Genomic DNA, 25692 nt, shown 5'->3' on the forward strand with positions numbered 1-25692 from the left:
GCCGGGTCACTCGCCGAGGTCCCCTCGCCCAGCCGGGTGTCGCTGCTGCCGCCCGCGTTCCTTTCATCTGCACTCCCTGGGGCTCCCTGCGCCGCTCCTTCGGCTCCCGGTTCTGTTGGCACAGCGATGTCAGTCAAATGGTGGTAGTGAGGAAATCCTTATTCTTGTAATGGAATAATCCTCGTTCCGTGTTATCCGCCGGAGGAATGGCCTTCATTCTTTAGCTCTTCGAGAGCTCTCAAGTAGGCAAATCGTGTTGGAAATGAGAGGATGGCAGTGAGGTGGCTGCGGTCTGGAGCATGTCATGTAAGTGGGAAAGCAGCTAGGGAGCCAGAGGGAAAAAAAGAGATCTGCCAATGCCCTCGAGTATCTAAAGAGGTTATGTGGGAAAAGATGGAGCCAAAGTCTTTACTGAAATGATCAGTGAGAGAACACAACAGCCCTAAACACCAGTGAGGGAAATTATGACATGGTATAAGGCAAACATTTTCACATTTTTCATACTCAAACCCTGGAACTTGGTTCCCCATACCATTTCCAACCTCGGAGATACTAAAAAGTAAGTCTCTGACTCGGACTTTGAAGGTAGAAGCAGGGGGTTGAAGCCAGTAACATTGACACACTGATTACTTCCCAAAGGCGTGTGGCCCAGCTGTGTTTACCCACTTGGTCTGTAATATTATTGAATGGCCATTCTTTAAAAAGCGAAGAATTTTGAGCTTCCTTAAAGGGTTCTGTCTGTCATCGTAGGCACTGGCCATGAGGTTTTATGGAAACAGCTGGTTAATCCAGTAGCAGTCTCAGCTTCAAGCCTCTTCCAAGTCTAGTCAAATCAGATACATTACAAGTACCTGATAAGAAAGTACCTTAACATATATGCATTGACTAAATCAAATTAATGTTTACATAACAAAATTGGCATTACTTGCCATCTATATCTTGATCCTTGTCTTTGAAAAGCTGTTATTTTTAAGTGATTTACTTCTCACTGAAATTGATTACTGTCTTGCTATCTTTTCTGTTCTAGAGAAGAACCAAAGAAGATACTTGGAAATCAGAAGAACTTAGGAAACATCTTAGGGTAACTTCATTTCTATTAGTTTTTTTATTAACTTACCTTGTAGAGGTGGTATCTATTGACAGTCTAAACAGAGAGGTATGATTGCTTGTTCTACTTGGAACTCTGTGTTCGGGGATCTTTAGCTCCACAAGGTTTTTCTGCTATGCTTTAAAACTGCACTGTTGAATACAAACAGTACAGGTCGTTAATGCATAGCTATTATCTTTCTTTCCACAATGGGCTATTCTGGAACCTGTCTAGTCCAGCTATGTTCAGTGTCTGGCACATTCAACCATTTTTAGCTATGTAAGTCATATAATATTACTGCTCAGATTTCATAATTAAGTAAATGGAGATGATATCACTGGTGTGGGAATCACGTTATACAATGGGGTCTGATTAGCCAACCACCCAAATCCAAGTTACAGTTCTGCTTTGTACATACTTACTCAGTTTCCTATATCTGCATTTTGTATTGTAATTGCTGTTGTTATCTGTTACGTTGTCATATGCTTTTAAGCTGGCTAATTACTTTATCTCTTGGACAATACATATTCATGCTGTGATCAGTAACACTATTCACATTCATCACTATTTTTTTAAAAGCTGTTTTCCAATGCTCATCTTTCTTTCTGTCTTGTGCAGATACTCATTAGTTCTTTGATAATCAGTAGATACTCTACTTGTTTGTTACCTAACTTTCTGCCAATTGCATTTCAAAGCTTCCCATTAGTTCAGTGCCAGTGCTGTAGTAAGTACTTTGTACTTTCTAGATACTCGGTAATATTTCCTCTACTTCCACGTAAGATAAAGCTAACAAATTTGGCTTGAAATGTTTTGGTCCCACCAGAAATAGTGATTGGGCTCTCATTACTGTGAAACAGATGGATAAAGTTTAATTCACTTTACTCATTGACTGTAATCAAATAAAGTTCTGTTTGTTCTGCATTAAATAAATAGCCAAAATCTTGGATGTAGCTAAACCAGTGGGAGTTTTGGTACATGCTTCAGAAATGTTCAAATATAACCTCTTATAATGTTGAAAAGATACAGGGATAGTAGCATCCTCATGGGATCTATGCCAAAAATTCTCTTTTACAACTTTTTATGTTGTGTTCTGCCTTCTGTTCAAGTAAAACCTAGTCTTCTATTTTAATGGCAATTGCAGGATGTCCAGTTATCCATCATTACTCTTTATTTCTGTTATATATTTTACAAGGTGGCACGGTTTCTCTACATGAACTAAACGATTTAAGACACTCGGATAATTTTTTGGTCTGACTGTAAGCAGAATAATGCACAGTTCTACTGTATTTTTTTTACCAAAATCTTTTCACATGCATTGGAAGTGCATCTTATAAATCTCACTTATATGTTCTTTCTAACAGATTTTTTTTTCTTTTTTTGGTACATCAGGCATCACAGTTAGAGAGTCAAAATGAAGACAGAAAGCACAGAGAAAAGAAACTGCAGAAAGAGAAGGTTGGTCATGACATAGGCACTCATAAAGATGAATACAAAGACAGAGGGAAGAGCAAGGAAAGAACAAGAGAGAGACTGAGATCTGTTGAAAGAGACAGGGATAAAATGAGAGAAAGGAGAAAAGAACGCCACAGAGATCAAGACAGAGAGAGACATCAAGATAAGCTTAAAGAGTCAAGTTTAGAGAAGGAAAGATACAGTGTCCCGAAAGATAAAGACAGGGAGAGCAATAGAGAACATGATAAAATGCATAAAAGACATGAGATAAAGCAAACAGATATGCAAAATAATCTGAAATCATTTGAAGGAAGAGATAAAGGACATCACAGAAGACGAGAAAAAAGCAGGCATCGTTTGGGTAAGTTGCTTTGTGTTGCTCTTTTACTTTGAAATATTTGTTTTCAAGGTAGAAATTCAGAGAAGATGAAGACAAGCAGGTTTGAGTACCTAATGAAATATGTGTCATTACAGAATCCTGTGGCATATTTTTTATTTTTATTTTTTAGTTTTGATGCTGGTTTTCCTTTCTTTGAAAAGATAATGAATTTCACTTTTTTTGTTGGTTAGTTGACTAGAATGGTAAGCACCTTTCTGCCCGTACATTCTTTGCTGCTCAGTGCATTTGAATCCCAAATAGTAGTTAGTAGCATGTGTAGTTACTCTAACCATTACAAAAGAACAGAGGTGTTCATCAGGAAAGTGGAAGGCTTTGTACAGAGAATTTCAACATAATCTTATTTTAGAAAGTTAGTATGTTTTAGAGAGGCACTGTCAACGAAATAGTGTTTTCTACATGCAGTTTTCTACAGTTAATTATGTATAAAGTTTGAGTACAAAATGTGCATTTTTTTTTTTTACATATTTTTAGAAGAGGAAAAAACAAGAGGTGAGGAGCAAGAAAGAAGACATACAGGGAAGAAGGTAAGGAAAAAGAATGCCATGTTTTGTGATGGAGTAACATAAGATTGTAAAATAAGAAGGAAACTGGACCAGACCACACTCCCCAAGAAATTCAAGAGCTGCATGTAAAGCAAGGTTCTCACAAGTGTACAAAATATACAAAGAAACATGACTGAGCCATTCTATTTTAAGCAGATACTTCATTCCTTTTTTTTTTAAAAAAAAAGGAATTTGGGTTGTAAATATAGCTTTATTTTTGTACAGCTTCGTTAGATTTTCTCATCTACTATTTATGCTTTGTTGCAAGGATATTGTTTTATGATAGATGACCTGGTAATTAATTAAATTTGTATGTGAAGAATATGTAATCAAAAGAGACAGTAGTAAACTATGCAATACCCCTGAAGAAATACAGGAATCTGAAGTGTTGTGATAATTCAAAACTTGCTTCTGCATCATTGCTTTTGAAAAAAATTGGCCAGGAGATCCATAATGGCAGAATGAAATAGATAATTAGCAAATCTGTCCATTTTTTATCCATTTAAACAACGTATTTGTAAGATAAAACAATCTTGTAGAGCTTTCTAGCTCTTCAGTGTTATTTTTCTTATTTTGCAGGATAATAATACGAAAACCAGCATTGACACATTTTTAGCAGACAAATTTGGAGGAGGTGAACATGGACACAAGTTGCAGAAAGATAAAGAATTAAATAAAGAAGAAAAAAGGAGATACAGGGAAAAAAAAGAACATTCCATCAGGCCAGGAAAAGACAGACTTTCAAAAGAGAGAAGTCATAAATCTTACAAAAAAGAAGAGGAAGAAAGACATAAGTCAAAGAGATCTACGGAGGAATATTCCCATGGAGACAGAGGACAACCAGCAGAAGATAGGAAAAGAGTAAAAAGTGGGGAAAATGAAAGAAAGAAGCTTGATCTTAGGGTTAGTGTTTTTGTTTTTACACTTAAAAGCATTACCTTATCACTTGCTCTTGTTGTTTACATATAATTACTGATAAGGTGAACAATCGAAATGGTAGGGTTGTATGTCAGCATTTTTTGAAATTTAAGGCTAAGATGGTAGATTAAAATACTGTGTCTGCATTTAAGTGTTGGAACCCAGAGCTGATTCTACCCATTAAATTCAAACAGGAAAGTTGTGTATGTCAGATTTTTTTTTTTTTTAATAAAATTCTTGATTACTGTGACATTCAAAAGTCAAGAGCAGGCTGGAGATTCATTAAAATGTAGTGACTTATTCAAGTAGCTGTTGCTGAATATACTCAGCTATGCTGATGATTCTGTTTCAGAGTTACATTCCTTTTTCTGATGTTCGTGCATAGATAAAAAGGAAGTTTGTCTTGAATGACCTATTGATTACACTTCCAGACTTTGGCATATCTTCATAATATAGACTAGAAGAGTCAAGTCATATACTGGGAAACCATTCTTAACTAGTGTAGTAACTTTAAAGTATTCTTTAAATAAGTTAATGCTTAGAGGTTATGTTAAATAAAGGAGAAGGCTCAAGGTCCCTTTTCCTTTACTCTCCCAAGTATTTAATATGTTCAGGAGAAACTCATGTCATGTGTATAACATATATTTTGGTTTCTTTCTTTAGCGTAGCTGTAAAGAGGAGAGTATTCTGAAATAGTTAATACACAGAACGTCTTACAAGCAATGACCAATGTGTTGTTGCAATTAATTTATTATAAACCATGTTTTACTGTTAAATATGACTACTACTACTAATATAGGCATGTATACATGCTTCCTTCTAGCATTTCTGACACTTGAATATTGTGATTTCTTTTACAGAAGAGTGAACACAAAACAGAGGAGGAGAATCGAGGAGAAGAAATGAGCCATGAGCATGTAAGGTAAATTCAGAGATTTAAAATGAGTGTGTACTATATAGTACATATAGTACCTAGTGTTTTGACTCCAGTATGATTTATTTAAAAATGCGTATATTTATATTCTGTTTGTTCTTTTTTCTGCACCACGGTAGTGGGAGGAATTTTGCTGTCCTTGCAAAACTACAGATATATTAATCTAGGCACTTAGCTCAGGAGACAAAAATGCTGTTGTTTTACCACCTTAAATTCACTATGTGCTCGTGTGGACAAATGTAAGGCTTATGACAAACCCTATTTTTATTGTTGCTTTTTCATCTTTGTTAGTCCAACCGCCAGTGTATGTGAGCACTTTCTTCCATATTAAGAAGAACTCTGAACAATCTTGAAGTCTGATACTCAGTTTCTGAAATAATCAAAGAAATTGTTAAGGAGCAGATGTGGTTCTTGATTTTCTCCCTGATTATTTTGTCCTCATAAAGAAACCCTCTGAATGAACCGCCAGCTTTGAATATCAGACCATGATTTACATAGATGAGCACATGTTACACCAGTATTATGTTGATGTCCAGTTGACTGCAGGTATTAATAAAATGAATATGTATGGGTTTCAAATTTTTTTCCTCTTTAATTATTCTTTTGCATTGATGGAATTACTGATATTACATGTGGATAAGTTGATGGAATTACTGATATTACATGTGGATAAGTTTTATTTTGCAATTCTTGGCTGTCTAATCTCTTTGAAGTTTCATTCTTACTTTATATCAAAAAGAGATCTATAAAAGTGCTTGTAGAAATATTCCTGTTTATATTGGAAAGTTTCGGGGGTTTTTTCATTTGCAGGAAGAAACAGTGATTTTTTTTCTTACAAAAAAAAGCAACCATGCTTTCTTCTGAGTTAACTGTTAAAACTGACATTCTGTTTTTCAGAAGGAATGGGAAGGATAAAGGAGAAATGAGTGAAAGAGACGCAAGTCAAGAGGTAAAAATGCTTGATTTTGGATGTTAGAATGTTGTGTTTTTCTTTGGATTAATAACAGTTACAGTATGATTTTCAATACAATGCCATTTTACCATTCTGAGATAATATTTATGTATATTCACTGATCTTCAGATATCTATTACACTCTCTTTTCGGATGTAGCATTAGAGAGTACTATACATTAGAGAGCTGTGTAAATTTGCCAAGCATTAAAGGTAGCCATATATTAATCTTCTATCAGTATCTTCTGCACATGAAAAAGTAATTCTCAGTAGGTGGGAGGACTTCAGGCATATGTAAGGTAAATAATCTACAGTTACCTATAGTTTCTCTAAACAGCTGACACAGGTGAATAAAAAGTAATGTAAACCAAACAAAATGCAGCTAGCAGTGTACTATGTTACTTGTAACAGTTGCCACAAGAAAGAAGAAAGTCCAATTTTATAAGAAAGTCCTATTTTTATAACAGGCAGGGTGTTCATTCATTCATTTATTTGTTTTTTAATGGACAGGTGCAGACAGACCTGGGTTTTCAGCAAGTGTAGTATGCAAGCTCCATTATCTTGGGTTTATTTGGAACCGTCTGTGCAGATAAAGCATAATTTTATCATAAAAAGCTTTAAAATATTTTATGATCTTTTGAACTGTTTATAACCATCCTCCAAAACCCAAGTTCTTTTTGGTGCTTCTTTTTTTTTTTTTTTTTTTTATGGGTAGGGCTCTGATGTGAGAAAAAGTGGTAGCACTGATGGAAGACATGCTTTTTTGTATTCTCGTGTCGTGGGCAGCCATTTATCTTTCATACAAACCTCAGATGTTTTAACTTCGATTAAAACCTGTTTTCATGCTACGAATACATCTGTTTCAAGACTGTTCTAAGACCTCTGTTATCTGTTATTCTTTTGTTCTAATTTCCTATTCATATCTGTTATTCTTGCTTTAGGACTAAAGGTTAGCTTAAATACTTTTTTAGGTTTTCTTCTCTTAATGAGTTTATAGGAGGCATCTCTGTTCTTTCTCTGACCTTCCTTTGATGATCCTTACAATGCAAACTCTTCATTCCTCCCATCATCCGAGCATCTGCCTCTTTGTTTCAACTTGCATTCATTTTTCTTGAATATGGGTGGCCAGAGCTGAACTCAGTAGTGAATGCAAATTGTCATCAGTGCGTAGCATAGTACTGTCAGGGACATAAATACTTAGGTGTTCCTGAAAAAAGCTTTCCAACATTTCTTTAATATGCACAGTTCTTTTCACTGTGGTTGAGAGTTGTGCTGGATCAACTAATACATTCAGACTATTCTTTTCCTCCATTGTTTCCAACAGCTGAGGTTCCAGGTTGTAGCTGGCATTGCACTAATCATTAAGGCCCAGGTTTAGCTCACCTTTAGGGATGAGTTGTTTTGTGGTGAGGATATAAACTTCCCTGAATTACCTCTGTAATTTGTGGGGAAAGATAAGCAGTTTAATTATTGTAGGTTTGGTCTTCTGCATTAATTTCTCTGTCTTCATTGGCAATAGAAGGCAAACTAGGAGGAGGTAGTCAAGCCAAATTCCACGGGGAAATTTTGCCCAGTTTTGTCCACGTTGTTCCAAATGGACAGCCTAACTAATATAATCTATTCTTGATCCCAAGATTGGCCTGGGAAATGACTGAAAGTGGCAGCCAGAAATACAAGTGCTTAAGTACTAGGTCTGCCACTTTGATGGCTGAAAAACAAGGTATCCATATAAGCTGTCTATGCTTTTATAACATCTGTAATACTTCTGAGATACCTCTTTGAAAAACAGGTAGTTACCAATCCATGCTGTAGTTGCAGTTGATAGAAATGGGATTGTAGGCATTGAGCTAGACAAACTGCTGACATGAATTTCATGAGTTTCCAATCCCTGGTCCTGTTGAAGAGTCAGGAAGCTCTTGAACAGTCATGAAAGGATCGAGTGTGTGACTGACTGAAGATTGGATGGGATGATGTGTGTTGGTTAAGTTTTTGGTTTGTTTTTTTTGTTATGTTGGGGTTATTATCATGTTAGTTATTTTAAACAAGTTCAATAAATTAAAGGCAGCTTCTCTGAAGTTTTTTCAGGGATACCATAAATCTTACTGCATGTAAGTATAGTTGAGAATTGAATGTTAACAAGGTTTTGTATTTGTAAGACTTACTTTCGCATTGCATGCATGTATCTCTTTTCCTGGTTCCAACGTCTGCTTTATTTCATCAACAAATAGAGTCCTGCAGTTTGATTTAAGTATAGAGATATTTTTATGTAATCCCCTAAAAATAGAACGGTTTTATTTTGTTGTTACAAAATATGATTTTGGTGATTCTGTGTAACAGTTTCAATTACTGCTTTTGTTTAGGAAGTTAAAGGTACACACATCTACAATTCAGACCCAGAGCTGGGTAACTTTTCAGCAGATTATGAAGATGATTTTGAAGTAAGTAAAAACATAACATTATCCTTTATTTTGAAATAATTCTGAAGTGTCAAAACATTGGTTAACTTTATTTACAGAAATGTCAACTGAAGGATGTGGAATGAGTTTTACTTTGATATTTTGGTGACCTTAACATGGCTATCTAACTATGTAACTAGAATGTTATGTTGAAACACTTTATATTTATTTAGATCCCATTGGTGACTGGGAACCAACTTTCTCTTTTGCTGAAGTCTTCATAAGATGCCTGTTCTGTCTGGCTGGTTCTCAATTATTTAAATAGGTTTCTGTGAAAAATGCTGTACTTTTTAAATAATGGCAGCATATTACCAATTTAATGAGGAAAAAACGCCCTCATTATTTTTTAATGCAAAATTACATTGGAAAAAGTATTGACATATAGCAGTCCTTTCACTTATTTGTTTGATTGGACTCTCTTATTTTTAGTTCTCTTTCATTTAGTTTAAAGATAAAATACTATACCAAATGGGCTTTTGTTACTAGCTGAACCAACTGCATTGTCATCTTTGTTCAGCTAAAGTAGAGTTCACCTCCACTGAGGTTAGGTGTGATGCCCATTTGAGGTATCCACTGTAGTAGCCCTTTGCATTCAGTGGAGATAAGGAAGCACTTCTAATGCTCCTTCCTATCTTAGGTTAACTGATTTTGTGAGCATGAGATGAATTATCTTAGCTGTGTTTAAAGGAATTGTTATTATGTGTTTAAGGGTGGACTTGAAAACAGATGATATGGACCTTAGGAAAATTTGAGGATGCCGTTGAAGGCATTGAATTTAACTAGGAAATAAACAACTCTGTATGGGTATGAAGCATTTACAGTACTGAATACCACCATGTTCTTTAAAGACGACATAATTTGCCTAAACAAATAGCCCCTACTTTAGGATATTAAAAAAAATAAAAGGAGAAAGGATCTTATTTGAGGCACTGAAGAATGTCACTAGGGGACTTTCTTCCCTTGGTTAAAATACTAACAGTATCAGCACACTTGTTTTTATATGAAATAGTAGTTATGTTTAAGTTCCATTCAATCAGAAGATTTGTAGCCATATGAATGAGAATTTTGTTTTTATTAGGAAAGCATTTCCTAATTTGTTAAGATGATCTTGAAGAATACATCTGTAATCCATGTTTATTAGTTATCGAAATACTGTTACTTCTAAAGGATTATGAAGATGATTTTGATGATTATGATGAAGACAAAAGTGAAGAAGGAGATACAGAAGACAAAGAAAGAGGGATTCATTTTTCCAAACCATCAGAAATTGAAGAAATTCAAAGAGCGATTAATGCAGAAAATGATAGAATCTGTACTTCACTGCCACTGAAAATCAAAAAAGAAAAACAGGAACCAGTCATGGGTATGTGAGTAGGGACCAGTCTTTTTATATTAAGTGCATGAGTAACCCATACAGCTTCTGAGTAAACAGGCCATTTCTTCCTGAAGTCTGCCAAGAGGCAGAAATCTGGTCTTTTGGATGAGTCACTTAGGTTTGTGGGTAAGTGCTGCAACTTCTCATATTGCTAAAGAATGATTCTGAGGCATTACTAATCACTGAAAATGTGAAGTATAAAAATGTACAGACTAACATTTAATATGTCTTATTTTGGGTAAGGGAAGGATGAGGAGGTCTGGATTTTGAAATGTGTTAGAACAGTTTGAGTCTTCTGGTGACATTCATTGGCCTTCTTTTAATCAAGATTGCAGTCACTTCTCTGATAGGGAGTGAAAAAAGCACATACTGCTTACATGTATAGTTTTGTATCACTTTTAAGGTGCAGTCTTATATTTAGTTGATCTGATACCTCTGAGCCCCAGATCTCTTTATTTAGCAAGCTACACTTGTGGTTCTCCTTTACACTCTCTACTTTTGTGAAAGGCAGAATAGCATTGTGAAAAAGTATCTTAGATAAGTTTTTACTCTAGTTATTACAGAATATGGCAGAACTAAGATGGTCATAGAAGAAGAGCAGTGTGTTTCTTTGAATCTTTATGGTATCAATAGATTCTCAGGTTTTTGTCGCAAATCAGAAACACTACCTTGCAAGATGGATTTCTTCTTGTAGTAGATCAATGCAATTCTTATTATTTTACTATTAATATGGAGTTGATAACAGAAATCTATTGAAGCTCCAGATCTAATGAAGGGTATGGAATTCTTATATGTAGTGTTTATAGAGAGATTACAAATTCTGAATTACAGTACTTACTGCATTCTTGTAAATTACACTTTTTAAAAAAAGTTCCAAAGTTTTGTTTTGGTTAAAATGTTATTAATCATTCTAGTAAAAAATTTAGAAGTTTCAAACCCCTTTCACACTGCCTAGTAGTAAGTGCACTCTTCTCTGAGGAAGTGAAGCATTATGAGTCCTGTCTGGAACTTAAATATTTAGCTCATTTGGCTTTCACCTGACCAGGGAAGAGAGTAAAAGTTAAGATGATATCAAATACTGAACTTAATACAGAACTTAATTGTTGCTTTAAAAAAAAAAAACAAAACAGTATTCAGTGTTTAGGTTATTCATTCAGTGGCATCAATTATTCTTCTGTTAATGAGTCTTCTGGTAGCTGTAGAGGTGAATTCTTCTTTAGAGATGTAGCACCTGGTGTATTGTGTGTGAATTTAGTATGACTTAGAATTGGTCATAGGTTGTTTTAGTGTATACAGGGTAAGTGTGAACCAGCTAATGAGAGAAAAAAGGAAGAGGCGCTTTCTGCATCGGTCTTCTAATGTGAAAATTACAGTGTTCACTTGTATTGATTGACTGGTAAAGGGCCATAATAAGGGGAAAAGGCTGGCCAATTACTGAAGTTAAAAAGCTTATTATACCAACAGTGTGCTAGAGGTTATGTAATATGCCATCTAGTAACTTCTTAGTAGCTTTGTGGTAATAAATCTGTCACTTTTTATACTTTTGTATGGGAACTGCTGAATCACAGCCTGAACCTCTGATTGATCACCTGAGGTGAGCAATAAGTCAGCCATGGGAGCACAGGTGAAGGCAATTCACCTGTGCTGCTGGAAGGGGTGGAGCCTGGCTGCACCTCTCCTAGACCCATTTAAGAGCTGACCACCAGTGGGGAAAGATCTCTTCTGGAGATTCTTCCTTTGGAGTTTTACAGCAAGCCCAGGACGTGGGTAAGCATTCTGTCTATTCTCTTTTGGTATAAATAACCTGCTTAGCCAATCTCTTGTTTATTTCATAATTATAATAGCTTTATATTCATTGATTATACAGCTTTCTTCTTAATGTTTTAGTGCCATGTGAATTGTGAATTATAAGACTAACAGCATTTTGTAATATTACAGAAATGCAATACTCTCCTGCCAGAAACTCTTTTCGTGGCATATTCGTGGATTTTGAAACAGCAAATCGAAGACAAAGTAGCCAAAGTATGGCTAGTAAGCAGAAGTAAGTGTGTTTTAAATAATCCACATGAAATGTCAACATGAAAGGTGTCTTTTGTTCTTTATATTTGAAATACCTGAAGTTCAGGAGCCTGTGAGGTTTAGAGTCGAATATTATTTTGTAACCTAAAAGTAATTAATTCTTAAGTAGGCTTTGTTATATGTCATTGTACAGTGGAAATCTACCTTTGTATCAGTTTGTGCAGCGTTTTATTACACAATGAGTTGCCAGCATTGTCATTTCTCTGTATAATTCTTCAATCATTTAATTAGATACTGACTTACAGTACAAAAGAGCACGCCTTAGGGCTCTGCTGAACTGTAATTTCTTGAAATGTTCAAGATGCTGTATGGTACATGCTGTTTCCAAAATAGCATATTCCATTTTTGGAATAACACGAGTTGGTTTAAAAACATGTTATTATTGGTTTTAAAATGGTCTAGATTTGAGACTTCTGGACTAGTCTATGCTAAAAAACCACAGCAATGCTTATTTCTTGTGGAACTTGCCAGTAGTTCCAGGATTTATGTGAAGGACTGTATATCTCTCTAGTTTGCTGTTAAATAAACTGGATACATAAATCTAAGGACCAGTTTTATTGTTAGTACTGGATTCTGTTACTTTGTGGCTGCTCATCAGTGGCTAATGTTCATAGAAGGAAAATTGTCTAAGCTAACTTAAACTGCTTAAATTTATATGTCTAAATTTCATGTGAGCTCATTGGCTAGGCATTCTCAACGTGCAGTGGAGAGAGATTAGGAAATTCAGGTAGGCTCTGTCTGAAGAATCATCTTCTGAATTATTTGTCACTCTCTCCTGATTATGGAGGGAACGTGAGCAAATAGTTCAGATAAAGTCCAGTAATGTGAATTCCCCCCATCATTGTCTGATTCATGTATCTTTCATACAAATGTATACAGCACCACTTTGTAGAACCTATATGAATAGCTATGCCTGTAACTTCTTTTATGTGCTTAGAATGTATCTAGCCTATGAAGATAACTAGCATTTTCTTGGAAGCAGAAAAGGTTTCTAAAATTTAATACTATGATAATAAGTTATTACCTGTAAGTAGACTGACAGCATCCCATATACGAGCTGCAGAGCTTTGGACTTGTATGTGTAATGATGAGGCTAGTTCATTTAGTGTAAGAATTTTCTGAATGTGTCATTTAAGATTTCTAATGAGGAAGCTATTTGCATGAGTTTGAATTATGTCTCAGCAATCTGTTCCCGCAGTGGTTCTGAAAAGGTGATGTATTAGGAAGCAGAATTAAAAATAATGTGGATAAGAAAATGCAATAAATATAATTTAGCAGCCAAAAGGGAAATGTGAAAATTCCCCATATACATTAAAAAAAAAAAAATCCAACAGAAAACACTGGAAGAGCAATTCCATCTTATGTTACTCCAGTCTTTTTCTTTTTTTAAAGACAATCTTACTGAGAAGAAATTGCAACTAAAGTGTACATCTGGAACACTGCTTAAGTATGGAATTGGCCCATAAATGCATGAGTTGAATTTATACTAAGTATAAAGTATATATACATATAAAGTATATGAGTTGAATTTATACTAAGTATATTGAAGAAATCTGAAAGTGAAAAAAGGAAAAAGGGAAAAGACAATAAAAATGTTCCCATTGCCAAGCAATCTGTACTGTAGCATGAATGTGTACTGCAAGCAGTAAATTTTTGAAATGTATGTCTTAACAATTTTATGACATCAAAATGTATAGATTATTGTGTCCATTGTGACAAAGATTGATTTTCCATTAGCCAGGTAGCTACACAAGTGAAGCAGTGGGGTTTCACACAGATCAGTGGATTTTTAAATAGGTGCTAATGCAGAAAATCAAGTTACTTTTCTTGTGGAATGCAGTGTACTTTGGTCTTAACTAATTTTGTGTTTCTCTTTTGAAATGTTTTCTAAAGAAAACGCAGTGCAGAGCTTCTCCCACTAATTGATCTGGACTTCTCAGTTAGTTTTTCTTTATTGGATTTGCCTCCTGTAAATGAGTATGACATGTATATTAGGAACTATGGTAAAATGAACACTAAGCAGGTAAGTAACAAATGTTGTAATATTTTCTTCCTGAAAATGTCTTTTCTTGTTTTGGAAAATAGTTTCCCTTGCAAAACAAGTTATTAAAGCTAATAAGATAGCTCATTAACAAATTGTTACTTTTCATGTCTAGTCTTTTGTTACCATAAAGCAATAATATTAAAGCTTCTGGGCCAAATAGGCAGTTTCCTTTCTGCATTAGAAGAGATCTTTCTTCCTTCCCTGTTTTATAAAGGACTTCCTATATGTTTTTGGCTCCCTGTCCCAGGTATTCTGGGTTTAGTCTATACACATAATATGAAGTGTTTTGTATTTTTTCAGTAGGTCAAATAGTCTTGGGCAAAATGTGTTTAAATGTGTGTATGGTTACACTGTTTGTGCTGATATACTTGGATCTGAATTCAGGAACTGAAGACAGAGCACATGAATTTAAACATGAATATTTCTATTCAGTTATGTACTGTGTTGTCATTCTTAGCTGTGTTACTCATCTCACTTTGTCTTTATACTTTAGGCCTATGTTCAGTGTAATGAGGACAATCTTGACAGAGACATTCAGACTGAGGAGGTTGAGACATTGGAGAAATGGACGCAGCATCCAGGAGAAAGTGCCCTTGTATGTGGAGGTGAATAATGTTTAATGTTAGTCAGTTATAGGTACCCACACGTAATCTTACTGTACTGAATCTTCCTAATGTCAGAACTTGTGATGTGTTGACAGAAACCTGCTGTAGGCACTGAGTTCCCTGATGGAAAGAGTGGAGAATATGTGGCAGAAATAGTTTCTTCCTTCTGGATTGTTGGTAGTGGATATGACTCCCCTGTAGAGCATGTTATTCAGTACTGTAGTTGCTGCTGAAGAGAAGTAGATTCCTGCCTCTCTCCTTGTGTTTAAAACTTGCACTGTTCTTATAGTTTTAATTTATTTCCTTTTGAGTCAAGCTTCACCTTTCTTTTTGTTGGGTTGTTTTTATTTTCCTAGGTCCCATAAATGGCCAGGAGATGTCAGCAAATGGAGCTCAATCACCCAAAATTGATTCACTAAGATTAGCAAATTTCCTTCGATCAGCAGGCCAGGTATACTTACATACTTCATGCACATAACTCATAAAGGGTAGTAAGATACAATGTGGCAGATCACTCATAGTACTTGTTCTGTCTAATCTAAATAATTTCCTAAACAGTACTTCCAATCAGTGAGGCTCATCTCTCTGTAAAGGCATGGAACCAGATCTGTGCTAAGATGTATTTGTAAAAGTATAAAATAAATGTGGGAGTTGGTAAAGGTTTATTAAATTCATCTGCTTTTTGAAACTACGGTAGGAAAACTGAAAGATAAGATGACCCTTTTACTTCTATAAATGTAATTATGTTTGAAAGGTGATTGCTGTTTTGCTAGAGGAAGATCAAGCTGCAGCACAACCCAGATGGAAACAAAGATCTCAACAAACCAATCTGTCTATTAGTGATAGCTGCTTCCAGTTAAATACTAACCAACCATTCCTCCACGGTAAGGAAGCTTTATTCTACACTTCTTAGTATATAGTTTGAACTCTTCCGTTTGGAAATATCATAACTGAGGTACAAACAGCACACATCAGGATATAGATGATGTAATGCTAATTTTTCTTTAATTGTTCTAATCTTGCTGTAATTCCATACAAAATGGTTTCACATGGGTTACATCCTAGCTGCTGCAGAACCAGAAGTATAGCCACTGATCAGCATGATGTCATGATATCCTATTGTATCTTCTTGCATCTGTTGTTCAAAGGCCATCTCACAGGGTGTCATTTTACGTAGGCTCTTTAGATTGAAAGTAGGGCCAAAGTAATAAATAAAGCAAAGTCATTGAATGGGGTAAAATATAGCCTGATATATTTGAAGTGTGCTGTGTCGTCTTGACATGAACTGTAAAAGTTCAAATGAAAAGAGAAATGAAAAATAAAATATCCAGAATTGTGTGAGGAAGACCTGTTATAACCCAAAAATGGTATCCTAATATGAGCATGTGAGATGAACAAGAATTCTGGCCTGTGCTGTTTCCTGTTTGAGACTCAGCTTAATTTTCAGTGTACGTACTGACATCAGATCAGACTCTTTCGCTGCCTTACTCACACCCAGAATACTCATACTATTAATTTCCTAAAGCTATTCCTTTTTGTTTTCTATTTCCTTCTCTTGGATTCCTTCTCTGACCCCTCCTGTTCTTGAATAGCATTAAAAGCAATCCACTCTTAACAGAAATATTCTTCGTAATTGTGTTAGCTTATTTAGCTGTTGTTGCAGCAGCTAAGTATAACTTTTCATCTCTAGTGATTTTTTTCTTTTCTTTCTTTGTTTTTTTTTTTTTTCTCCCCAATGTTTTAGACCGGAAAATATCCTGCCTGTGTGTCTCTCAAGTCCAGAGGCAGGCACTGCTTTCTGTTCATGGATTACCTGAAAAAGCAGATATTGCTTTACTGAACAGAAAGAGCATCATATGTGTTTGGAACATCTGGCAGCCCTCCAGTCCTCAGAAAGTTTTAATATGTGACTCTGAGGTATGTTGTAATAATGTTGTATAGCTGAATAGATGACACTATTATGTATATTCTGTTGTTGGTTTCTTTGTTTGTTTTGTCTGGCTGCAAGATACAGCATCTTCTAAAAAGAAAAAAACACATTTGAGCCTAGTGAGCAAACAGTATTCTATTTAATACTAGAAATTAGTGATCATCTTTGTTTTGCTGTTGCTTTTGTAATGTTGGCTCCATTTCATGGTTTAAAGGTGAACACAAGTAAAACAGGGATCAGATGTTGTCAGGACATCTTGTTACTCCTCTCTGTGATACAGTTGAATTCCTTCAGCTTTGTGGCAGGGCCTGCAGATTACACAACTGTCTTGACCAGTGAGGGCCTACTAGAAGTTTCGTGTCCTACTTTTAAATAAATTGTCCTCCTGCAGCACACACCTGTAATCTGGATTTTCATGCCCAAGAGGAACTATTTCAGCATTATCAAATCATTGATCTTTTCTATTGTATCAATTATGTATATTTTTCCTACTTAACAGGTCTTATGTTGCTGCTTCAGTCCCAGTAAAACAACGTTAGTTTTTGCTGGAACAGTAGATGGTTCAGTGTTGGTGTGGGATCTTCGAGAAGACACAAGAATGCATCCTCACGTCACATTCAGTGAAACTGATTGGACATTTAGGGTTCCAACATTTTCCACTGGTTGGTATAAATGTACTCTGATCAGTCACTTTGTGGACAGTGAATCAATTCCACTACAAATTCTGCTAACACTGCTTCTCAGTAGTGTTGTTTAGCCACTGCAGAGGTTATGTTTAGTCTGTTGAGGGTGGAGCGTGATTCTTTAAAGTCCCTACTGGAGGAGCACAGCAACAAATAAGAACATTGTAGCCATTTGTTCCATTGATTAGAAATAGCTTAAATTAGTGTTAATCGCATACTGGAAAGCCAGAAGGCAGTTTACTTTCCAGAGTGTTTATGAGTGTGCTTCCATTGTTTTACATTTTCTTGTCATTGTGTTTTTCCATTTTTCTACACCTGTGATCCTGTAGTGTACAATCAAATAATGCAGGTTTTTTGTAAACTTCTTTATAGGTGACAAATTCAGAAGCTAAAGAAATTTATTATGGCATATGAGTAATATACCTATAGACCCAATCCTAATTAATTAACTCTGCATTTGAATTGATATGAGAGCCTCTCAGTTTATGAATCTGATGGAAATGAATGAATCTTTATGCCTGCCTTTTACCATTGTTTTCCATGCACATTTAAACAGAGGAGCAAGTCATTGCTTTTACTGAAATATTCAGTGTATGTAGTTGTATGTTGAGAAACTGGGACTGAGATGTGTAGTGCAGCATTTTGACCTTTGATTCATCTCAATCTCATTTGTTATTTGGTGCCATTTTACTTTGTACTGCGTTGTACCCTAGAATAAAAAATCACACACAATCATTTTTTGTTAATGAATGCAAAATTAGTCCCTCTATTTATTTCTCTTGTGAGGAGGAACTATAAATACTACAAATGACCCAAACTTGTTTTGTTCACAAGCATATCTAATTGCAGTAGTCATGTTCAAGTAGACACGAATTGCTTGTTGATAGACTTTCCATTTCTCTTAGTAGAATGGAGACATTTGGACTCTCACAGTGGGCTGGTAGTCAAACACGTGGTGATCTGTTTATTTAGGGATAACTACTGTCAATTAAATAATACTTTGGAAAAGCCATTTTCTTTCCATTTTGTCTTTCTTATTTTGTAAGCAGTGATTTATGTTTTCCTCTGTTGCTTATGAAGGGTGAAATTAACATAGTTCTCTTCGTGGTGGCTCCGAAATGAAAGATTTTAATGAAATGTGTGATAAAGCAACATAAATGCTGCAACAGTACTTTGGAAAATTAGAAGTGAAATCAAATGATGAAACATTGATTTATCTAACAGTGTTTTGCTGATTTAGAAAACTGTTTGCAGTATTGTATTTTTACTTTCTAAAAGTAACTTGTAAAGACTTTTAAAAGCAGCTCACTATGGAATTCATTATTTGGTATATCTTTGTAATCATTTTCTGCTGTAAGCTAAAAAGTGGTTACAGATTTGTTTTTGTTGAAAATAGTGTAGTGCTTACTTTAAATTATTTTTATTTACAGACGGAATTCTAAATTCAGTCAACCACACCTCTCCTATACTAGCAGTGGAACCTGTCTCAACTTCTCTCTATGCTGATCAGAATTACGGTCTCGCAAGCCTCTTCCATCAGGAGGGTATGTAAGCTGCTCTGCAAAGAATCAGTATGCCTGAGTCTTTAGGTATCTAGTAAAACAAATATGTCCTAGCCAAATTCTAGGGTTTTTTAAACTGCATTCTGCCTTCTAAGTTCCTTTTAGTATCAGTTACATAAAACATTCTCACTTATTTTCTGTTCTGACTTGTGTTCGTTCAGTGCAGTTTCACATCAGATGAGAGTGCTTGCTTGTAATAGTGTCCATTTTCAAGACAGTACTTTGTTCTTCCACATCAAATGTTGTCACTCAAAAACTGCCTTTAGGGAAGTTTTAATCCTTCTGTAATGTCCAGAAATGCCAGTCCGTATCATTAGAGCAATGTGTTCTTATCTGACAGCTCTTAAAACGTGTGACTATAACTGGTGCTTCTTCCTGCACCTTTTGCCTAAATGACCAGCCTCCATGAAGAAGCTTTTACCCTCATGTTCCCAAATTCTCAGGCAGTGTGATAGAGGAGACGTTATTAATTCCGCTGTAAGAATACAAAAGTTTCAGAGAATGCATTAATCCAGGAAATGTTTAAAGTCCTTTGATATCATGTAGGATGAAGGTGATTGTATGGATATGAATTGTTACTGTTCTTCCATAGAAATGTCAGGCCCTCCATTTCAGATAGCTTCAATGGATGAAAATGGAATCCTTAATACGTGGGTGAGTAATATGTATATGAAAAGGTAGAATATAACATCAGAATAATAATATGCAAATTTCATGTTTCTGATAAGAGTTTTTTCTCTCTGCAAAATACAGCACTGCTAGCCATTCTGTTGGAATTCTCAAAATGTTTGACCTGACTCCCTAATGCTAGGCAAAACTATTAACAGGAACATCACAAAACATGCAATCAGTAGTTCTACTTCATAGGAATACGTTCAATTATTTCTAACAGTTGAACAATGGACCTTGGCTATCATTCATGCACATTATTTTGTTTGAATCGCAGTGGTTTAGAGAGTGTACTGAATGTATGGGAGAAGTCATGTTTGTAATTTATGTGAAATAAATGTTGAAGAGGCAAAATGTAGAAATCTCTGGGTAAGATTATCTTGCTTTTTTTTTTTTGATTCCCAGTTAAACCAACATGGTACTAGCTACCATTCTAAATAAGTATAGGAAGAGATTTCCCATTTTCGGCTTTCCGTTGGGGAGTTTCTGGTGGGCATGGGAAACAATTTTTAGCATTGCAAACATTGTCAGGGAGTGGAGAGTCTACCTGTAATCATTGTAAGGTTAGACTTTAAAGGAATGTTTAGATAGACACGGCGTACATTATTACAATCATTTAAAAAACTTTAAGGTCTGGTAAATATTTATTTTTTAATGTTGAATATTGACTTTACAGGTAGTTGTAGAATTACAGAAAGTGGATTTAGCTGGTTCACAAACTGATTTAGGTAAGTACTATATAAAGCTTCTGAGATTGTGAAGTTACTGAGGAGGAAGAAGGGTCTGTGGTGACAGCAAGTAATCTAGGAGAAAGCAATGTTGCTGACAAAAAGATTATGAATAGGGCATCCATTTGCTATTTTGGGATGTATGGTAGGTATCAGGAGCCTTAGCTTCACTACTGTCTGAATCTCTTCTGCTAATTCTGCGCTGCTGATTGCCACCACAGACGAGCACATTTCTTGTAACGCCAGAGAATATTTGTGTGTCCTCGACAACTTTTCTCGAAGAAATGAGATTTTGTGCTATTCTTTCTTTCTTCAGTTTCAACCAAATTTGTTGTACTGTTTTTATTGTTACTTGTATCCCCCTTTCAAAAATGGTGGTGAAAGTTCTCTTTTTGGGAGAGAACTTAATTCAGTGTGAGAAAGGAGATTCTGTAAAAGGAAAACAAAAGGAAAAAGTCCTCACTGAGTTACCAAATAAAGAAAAATATTTTGTTCTTGGAAAAAATGTGGACTTGCATATTTACCTGTCTGAAAATGGCTGTGATTAAAATTCTGGTCTGGTTTTAAGCACATGTTAGCAGTAAAGCATTGTTAACTGGAGTTATTGATGAGTTTTGTTTTATAATTTCCTGTGCCTTACCTGGCTACGTTAAGTTGCTAACGATGGTATTTCTGTCTGAAGAAGAGTACATTTTAAGGCTATGGTAATGGGCTGAGCACAACTTTGATTGTACTGGCATTCATTTCCTTTTCATTTGCAAAAACTTTTGGAGTTTGAAGAGTTTTGGTCAGTAGTAACAAGTAACATGGGGTAACTTCTTGTAACCATTCTTAGTGTCTCATTACTGTAAGTAGTTATGAGGGATCCAAGTCAAAGGTTAGAACTCTTTAGATTTTAATTTGGAAACAGATTGTTGTAAATGATGTAAAATTCTTACGTATTAACATATTAGAAATTACACCTACAGTAAACAATTTTATTATGAAGTATCCTTATATTTAATAGCTTTGGTTTTATTTTGAGTTCGTGAATCAGTTTGAGTAATTCATTTCTGTAATTTTAGGCTTAATTCCTGGAGGAAAAGTGAAGTTAGTACATAGCTCTACCATGGAATTGAATAACAGGTAAGAAAAGAAAATGGGGGCATTTGGATTTTACATATGCATCTCATAAGGCTAATTTTCCCTATACTTTGTTGATTTACTGTTAAGTAAGGGATATTTCACTGTATTTACATTATTTTTTTTGTTTTTTTTGATGCCTAGATTTCCTAGAGCTATTCATGCACATTTGGATTAAGAGTTTCTGTAATATACATGCATAGCTTTAGGGGAAAACTTTTACTATATTCTTCTCATCTTTTACCTGTCTGTTTTTCCTAGCCTTTTCCCAAAGGATGTGTGCCTGAGAATGCCTCAAACACTGACAGTTAAATTTCTGCCATCTGATCCAAATCATTTCATTGTTGGAACAAACGTTGTGAGTAATATGCTGTCATTTTTGGTTTTGGGTGTGAACCCATTTACTTGGATTTTTATCATGAGACTGTATATAAAATTTGTAATTTGAGAATATTATCAAAATATGGTTACTTTTGCTAACTATTAATAATAACCTTTAAAGGTAGCTGTTTTGTGAAGTGAATATATGAATGTCAACTTTTGAATTACTAACATTATCTTGTAATACTGATAATGCAAATAATTTTTGCTTTGTTTTGTTTTCGTAGGGCCTGGTAGGCCATGGTGCAAGACATGATTTAAAAGTTCTTCCAAAGCTATTCAGACCCCAGGAGAGTAGGATGAGGTCAATAAGCATCAATGCAATTGATTTCTTCCCTTTTGGAAAGTCACTCTTTTTGGTATGAAAATATTTTTATTCAATGCAAGTTTATTTTTAATTACGTATCGAGGGAAATTTTCCAGTGTGACAAATTTAACTAGATGTGTTAATTGATTTACATAGCTAGCTCCAACTGCAAAGAAGAGTGACAAACAAATATTGTCCTGATGTTCTAACTTCACTTATGTACAGGGTAGAGGATCTGGGGCTCACAGAAACGAACGTCAATCTCATGGATGCCTTTGGCTTTCTAACTTATTCTGATGTTACTGAAATTCAGCATTACTAGCAGGACTTTTGCAGTGATGATGCTTAAACTGCTTTTCACTCTTATTTGTATGTATTTCAGTAACATAATCATTTTGGAGATAAGATACCTGTGAAATAAATGTCTGTGGAGCATCTGTGGGCATTCCTTGCCATATTTTCCACTTCATGGCTTTGCAGCTGGCCTCCTGACAACCCCTTTCTCTTGGGGTGTGCTTGGCAGCAGTTGCATCCTGCATGTGGTCAGCTGTCTTCAAACCTAACTCTGCAGTTCCTATTGACACACAGTATTTTACTCATCTCCCTTGTGATAGTTTATTCAGTGTAAATTGACTCTAGCTCCATATCTACTTTCTATCTACTTATACTTGTACTTGATCCTCTCTTAAATAATGCATATTGCTAAATATGCTATGATTTCCGTGACTTCATTGGGATTGCTTGAAGTATAAAATGAATGTGTTTGGCCACAGCGTTCCGGTGTATATTGTGCCACTGTGTGCAGTCTCAGAGCTTTCATGTACCTCTGTGGAAGTTTTTTTTCCTTTTTCACAAGTGTATGTATTTGAAGTGATACTGATCTAGAGTTTGTATTTGAAGAATCCTTTTGACTGAATTTGCAGAGTCATCTTTAAAAGTAATTGTCATTTGAAAATCCTAAGAGTCTTAAAGTGAAGATGAAGGCCACAGGATGACAGAATGTCTGGAATCAGTGATATCTGCCTGCCTTTGGATTTTGCTGTTCATTGTGAATCAGTTTAATATCATTATACTGTTAAGCACAGTCCGTTTTCCTGAAAACTGTTCCTGGTTTTACAGTTTACCTGTGTCACTAAGTAGCCTTCTGAATTGATCTCAAGGCTCAGACCTCAACTTGGGTCAGACTACTGCCACGTTGTGCTGATCACAGTATTAGTGAAATTGATAGTTTGAAAACTTTTAAATGGGAAATTGGAGCTTCATCCCAAGATCAGTGGATTTGATTACTCTAGTATACTCAGTGCAGACTTGCTGCTTTTGAACTCCAGGTCACATTAAAAGTTAAAATCTGGATAGTCTATATAGTGAAATATGATAGATATGTGCCACCCAATTCAGATAGCTAATTTTATTTATATGCCTGGAATTGAAGTGATTTTTAACCTGCTTGTTTTCTTCTTTTTGACTATGGTTTAGGTTGGCTGTTCAGATGGAAGCATTAGATTACACCAAATGACATCAGAGTATCCCCTCATGCAGTGGAATGACAGCACAAATGGGCAGCCTGTTATTGCCCTGCAGTGGGCTTTAACAAGACCTGCTGTGTTTTTTGTCCTCGATGCATCATCTAATATTTATATTTGGGATCTTCTGGAAAATGATTTGTTTCCTGTGGCAAAACAAACTATTCCATCAGAGAAGTAAGTACATTACAGTACTATATTTTTACCAAAATACTCATATTCTTATGATCTACATTTTGTTTAGAGTTTGGGTGGAGATTTCTTAACATTAAATATTCATTACAATTTGCTTTTCTAATTGTATTTTTAAACTTGTGAAATTTAGAGAAACTACATCTAGTGTAACTTTATTTACACATTATTTTATACAGTCTGACAAAGAAGTAGTGTTTAGTATAAAGCAAAATCAGAAATAATGTTATCACTGGGACAGCTGTTTTTCTGTGTGTGGAAAAATTGCTGTTTACATGTGGAGGGAAGTGTTACATCCACTGAAATCAGTGGACTCCTTGAAGACAAAGATCACTTTCTGAATCAGGATCAGCCCCAGAAATACACAAGATATATTGGAGAATATTTTAGATTCCTGTATACATTAAGTTATTCAATATAAAGATACATACTGTGCTTATTTTCACAAACAATATTTTTGCTTAGCATCCGTTCACCAAGACTAAAACCAGGGCAGGCTCACAGTGCTGTTCCTGTAGTGAGTTTATACTCACAGCATACGTAGGTATTCTATAGATTGATCCTCAATCAGTTCAATTTAGCCTTTCTGAATTACAGTCTTGAGGACTCTCTTTCTTTCCTGCTGGGAAGACTCCTGGGAGAATCTCTCTTCCTTAGGCTTAAGTTATTTTGGTGAATATCCTTCTAGCTGAAAGTTTTTCTTATTGTTTTTCCAGCTATAGATAGCAAAGTGCTGCTAATTTGGGAAGCAAATGTATTTTTTTAACTAGTTTTACTCTGTGGTTTGGAAAATACCACTAAAAAGTATCCAGTTTATTTTTGCAAGCTTTAAATAATTTTAAGTTAGGATTAGAAGCTGATGATGGAATCTGTGAACAGGGGAAAAATTTCCTCTTAGATTTACATTAAGTGATTGCTTCTGGTGAAAGGCTAGAGAAGATGGTGGGACTTGAAGTGGGAAGGAATATTACACTATGATAAGGAGAAGATACCAGGAATCATTTAGATAAATACAAGTAACTTGTGAAAATATTTTCTCTTGATTGATCATACCACCCTCCTCTTCCCCCCTTTTGATTTCAGTGTTATAACTATGGCTCTACTTGGAGAACCAGAAAAAACAAATGGATTGTTAGGAATTGTGCTGGCCAGCAACTCTGGAGCAATAGACATTCACTATATAAAGAAGAAGTGGGCATTACCTCAGCCTGAGGAATCTGAAAAACTCAATTTGATTCTGTTGCACTCTTGTTAGAAGCAGAAAACAGTTTGGTACAAAATATTTATGATTTTTGATTGCATTTAAAAGATTTGTAGCATAATTTTGTATATTACTTGTATATATTTTAAATAAAATCTGTGCATTACTTTAATTGAAAATACGTATTTTATCCTAAAAATGACAGAATCAAATTTTGCTTATTGTACTAAAAAAAGATGATCTGTATTTCTGTATTGAAAGAATTTTAGATTTGTATATTTTCCAAAAATTCTTGAAATATATTCCTATTACACTACTGTTTTTTATTATTCCATTCAGAAGTAAATGATTGCAATCCTTTGTCTAGCAAACATAAAATTTTGCCTCTGGGTAAGCAACCTGAATGTACTGCAGCTTTTATCTCTGGTCTTTTACACACTAATGCTTGGTAAAGCTTTTTGTTGTCTGCCTGAAAACATTGTGCAAACAAATTCACACTCCATAGTGCATTACTGCTGATTTCATCACGGAACCTTTGCAAAATGAATACC

At 35.2% G+C, this 25692-nt stretch overlaps 1 protein-coding gene across 5 annotated transcripts; it reads left to right on the top strand.

Moving 5' to 3' along the window:
- The first annotated feature begins 37 nt into the window (after positions 1-37).
- WDR60 (WD repeat domain 60) lies at positions 38-25320 on the top strand. 5 transcript variants are annotated; one of them, XM_019616270.2, is made up of 24 exons: positions 38-306; positions 1028-1081; positions 2477-2900; positions 3411-3463; positions 4061-4384; positions 5260-5321; positions 6234-6282; positions 8645-8722; positions 9908-10103; positions 12054-12156; positions 14088-14217; positions 14732-14843; positions 15200-15294; positions 15598-15727; positions 16588-16760; positions 17273-17435; positions 18887-19000; positions 19611-19672; positions 20364-20415; positions 21480-21540; positions 21799-21895; positions 22146-22277; positions 23702-23925; positions 25024-25320. In XM_019616270.2, exons 1-24 carry the CDS (start codon positions 271-273, stop codon positions 25193-25195), a joined length of 3096 nt encoding a protein of 1031 aa, XP_019471815.1. In that variant the 5' UTR covers positions 38-270; the 3' UTR covers positions 25196-25320. The 5 variants fall into 5 exon arrangements, with proteins under 5 accessions (XP_019471815.1, XP_010710726.1, XP_031409710.1 ...); XM_010712424.3 differs by having other exon boundaries at positions 39-306; positions 6231-6282; XM_031553850.1 differs by lacking the exons at positions 38-306; positions 1028-1081; positions 2477-2900; positions 3411-3463 and having other exon boundaries at positions 4295-4384; positions 5260-5316; positions 6231-6282.
- The last annotated feature ends 372 nt before the right edge of the window (positions 25321-25692 follow it).

Source organism: Meleagris gallopavo, chromosome 6 (genome assembly GCF_000146605.3).
Source record: "Meleagris gallopavo isolate NT-WF06-2002-E0010 breed Aviagen turkey brand Nicholas breeding stock chromosome 6, Turkey_5.1, whole genome shotgun sequence".
NCBI lineage: Eukaryota > Metazoa > Chordata > Aves > Galliformes > Phasianidae > Meleagris > Meleagris gallopavo.

What these genes read in the sequence shown, in the direction of transcription:
- WDR60 (XM_010712424.3), top strand. Translation starts at nt 271, where the DNA reads ATGGCAGTGAGGTGGCTGCGGTCTGGAGCATGTCAT. An exon ending in ACCATGGAATTGAATAACAG is followed by an intron (nt 21,541 to 21,798) that starts GTAAGAAAAGAA and finishes TGTTTTTCCTAG; the next exon opens with CCTTTTCCCAAAGGATGTGT. An exon ending in TCATTGTTGGAACAAACGTT is followed by an intron (nt 21,896 to 22,145) that starts GTGAGTAATATG and finishes TTGTTTTCGTAG; the next exon opens with GGCCTGGTAGGCCATGGTGC.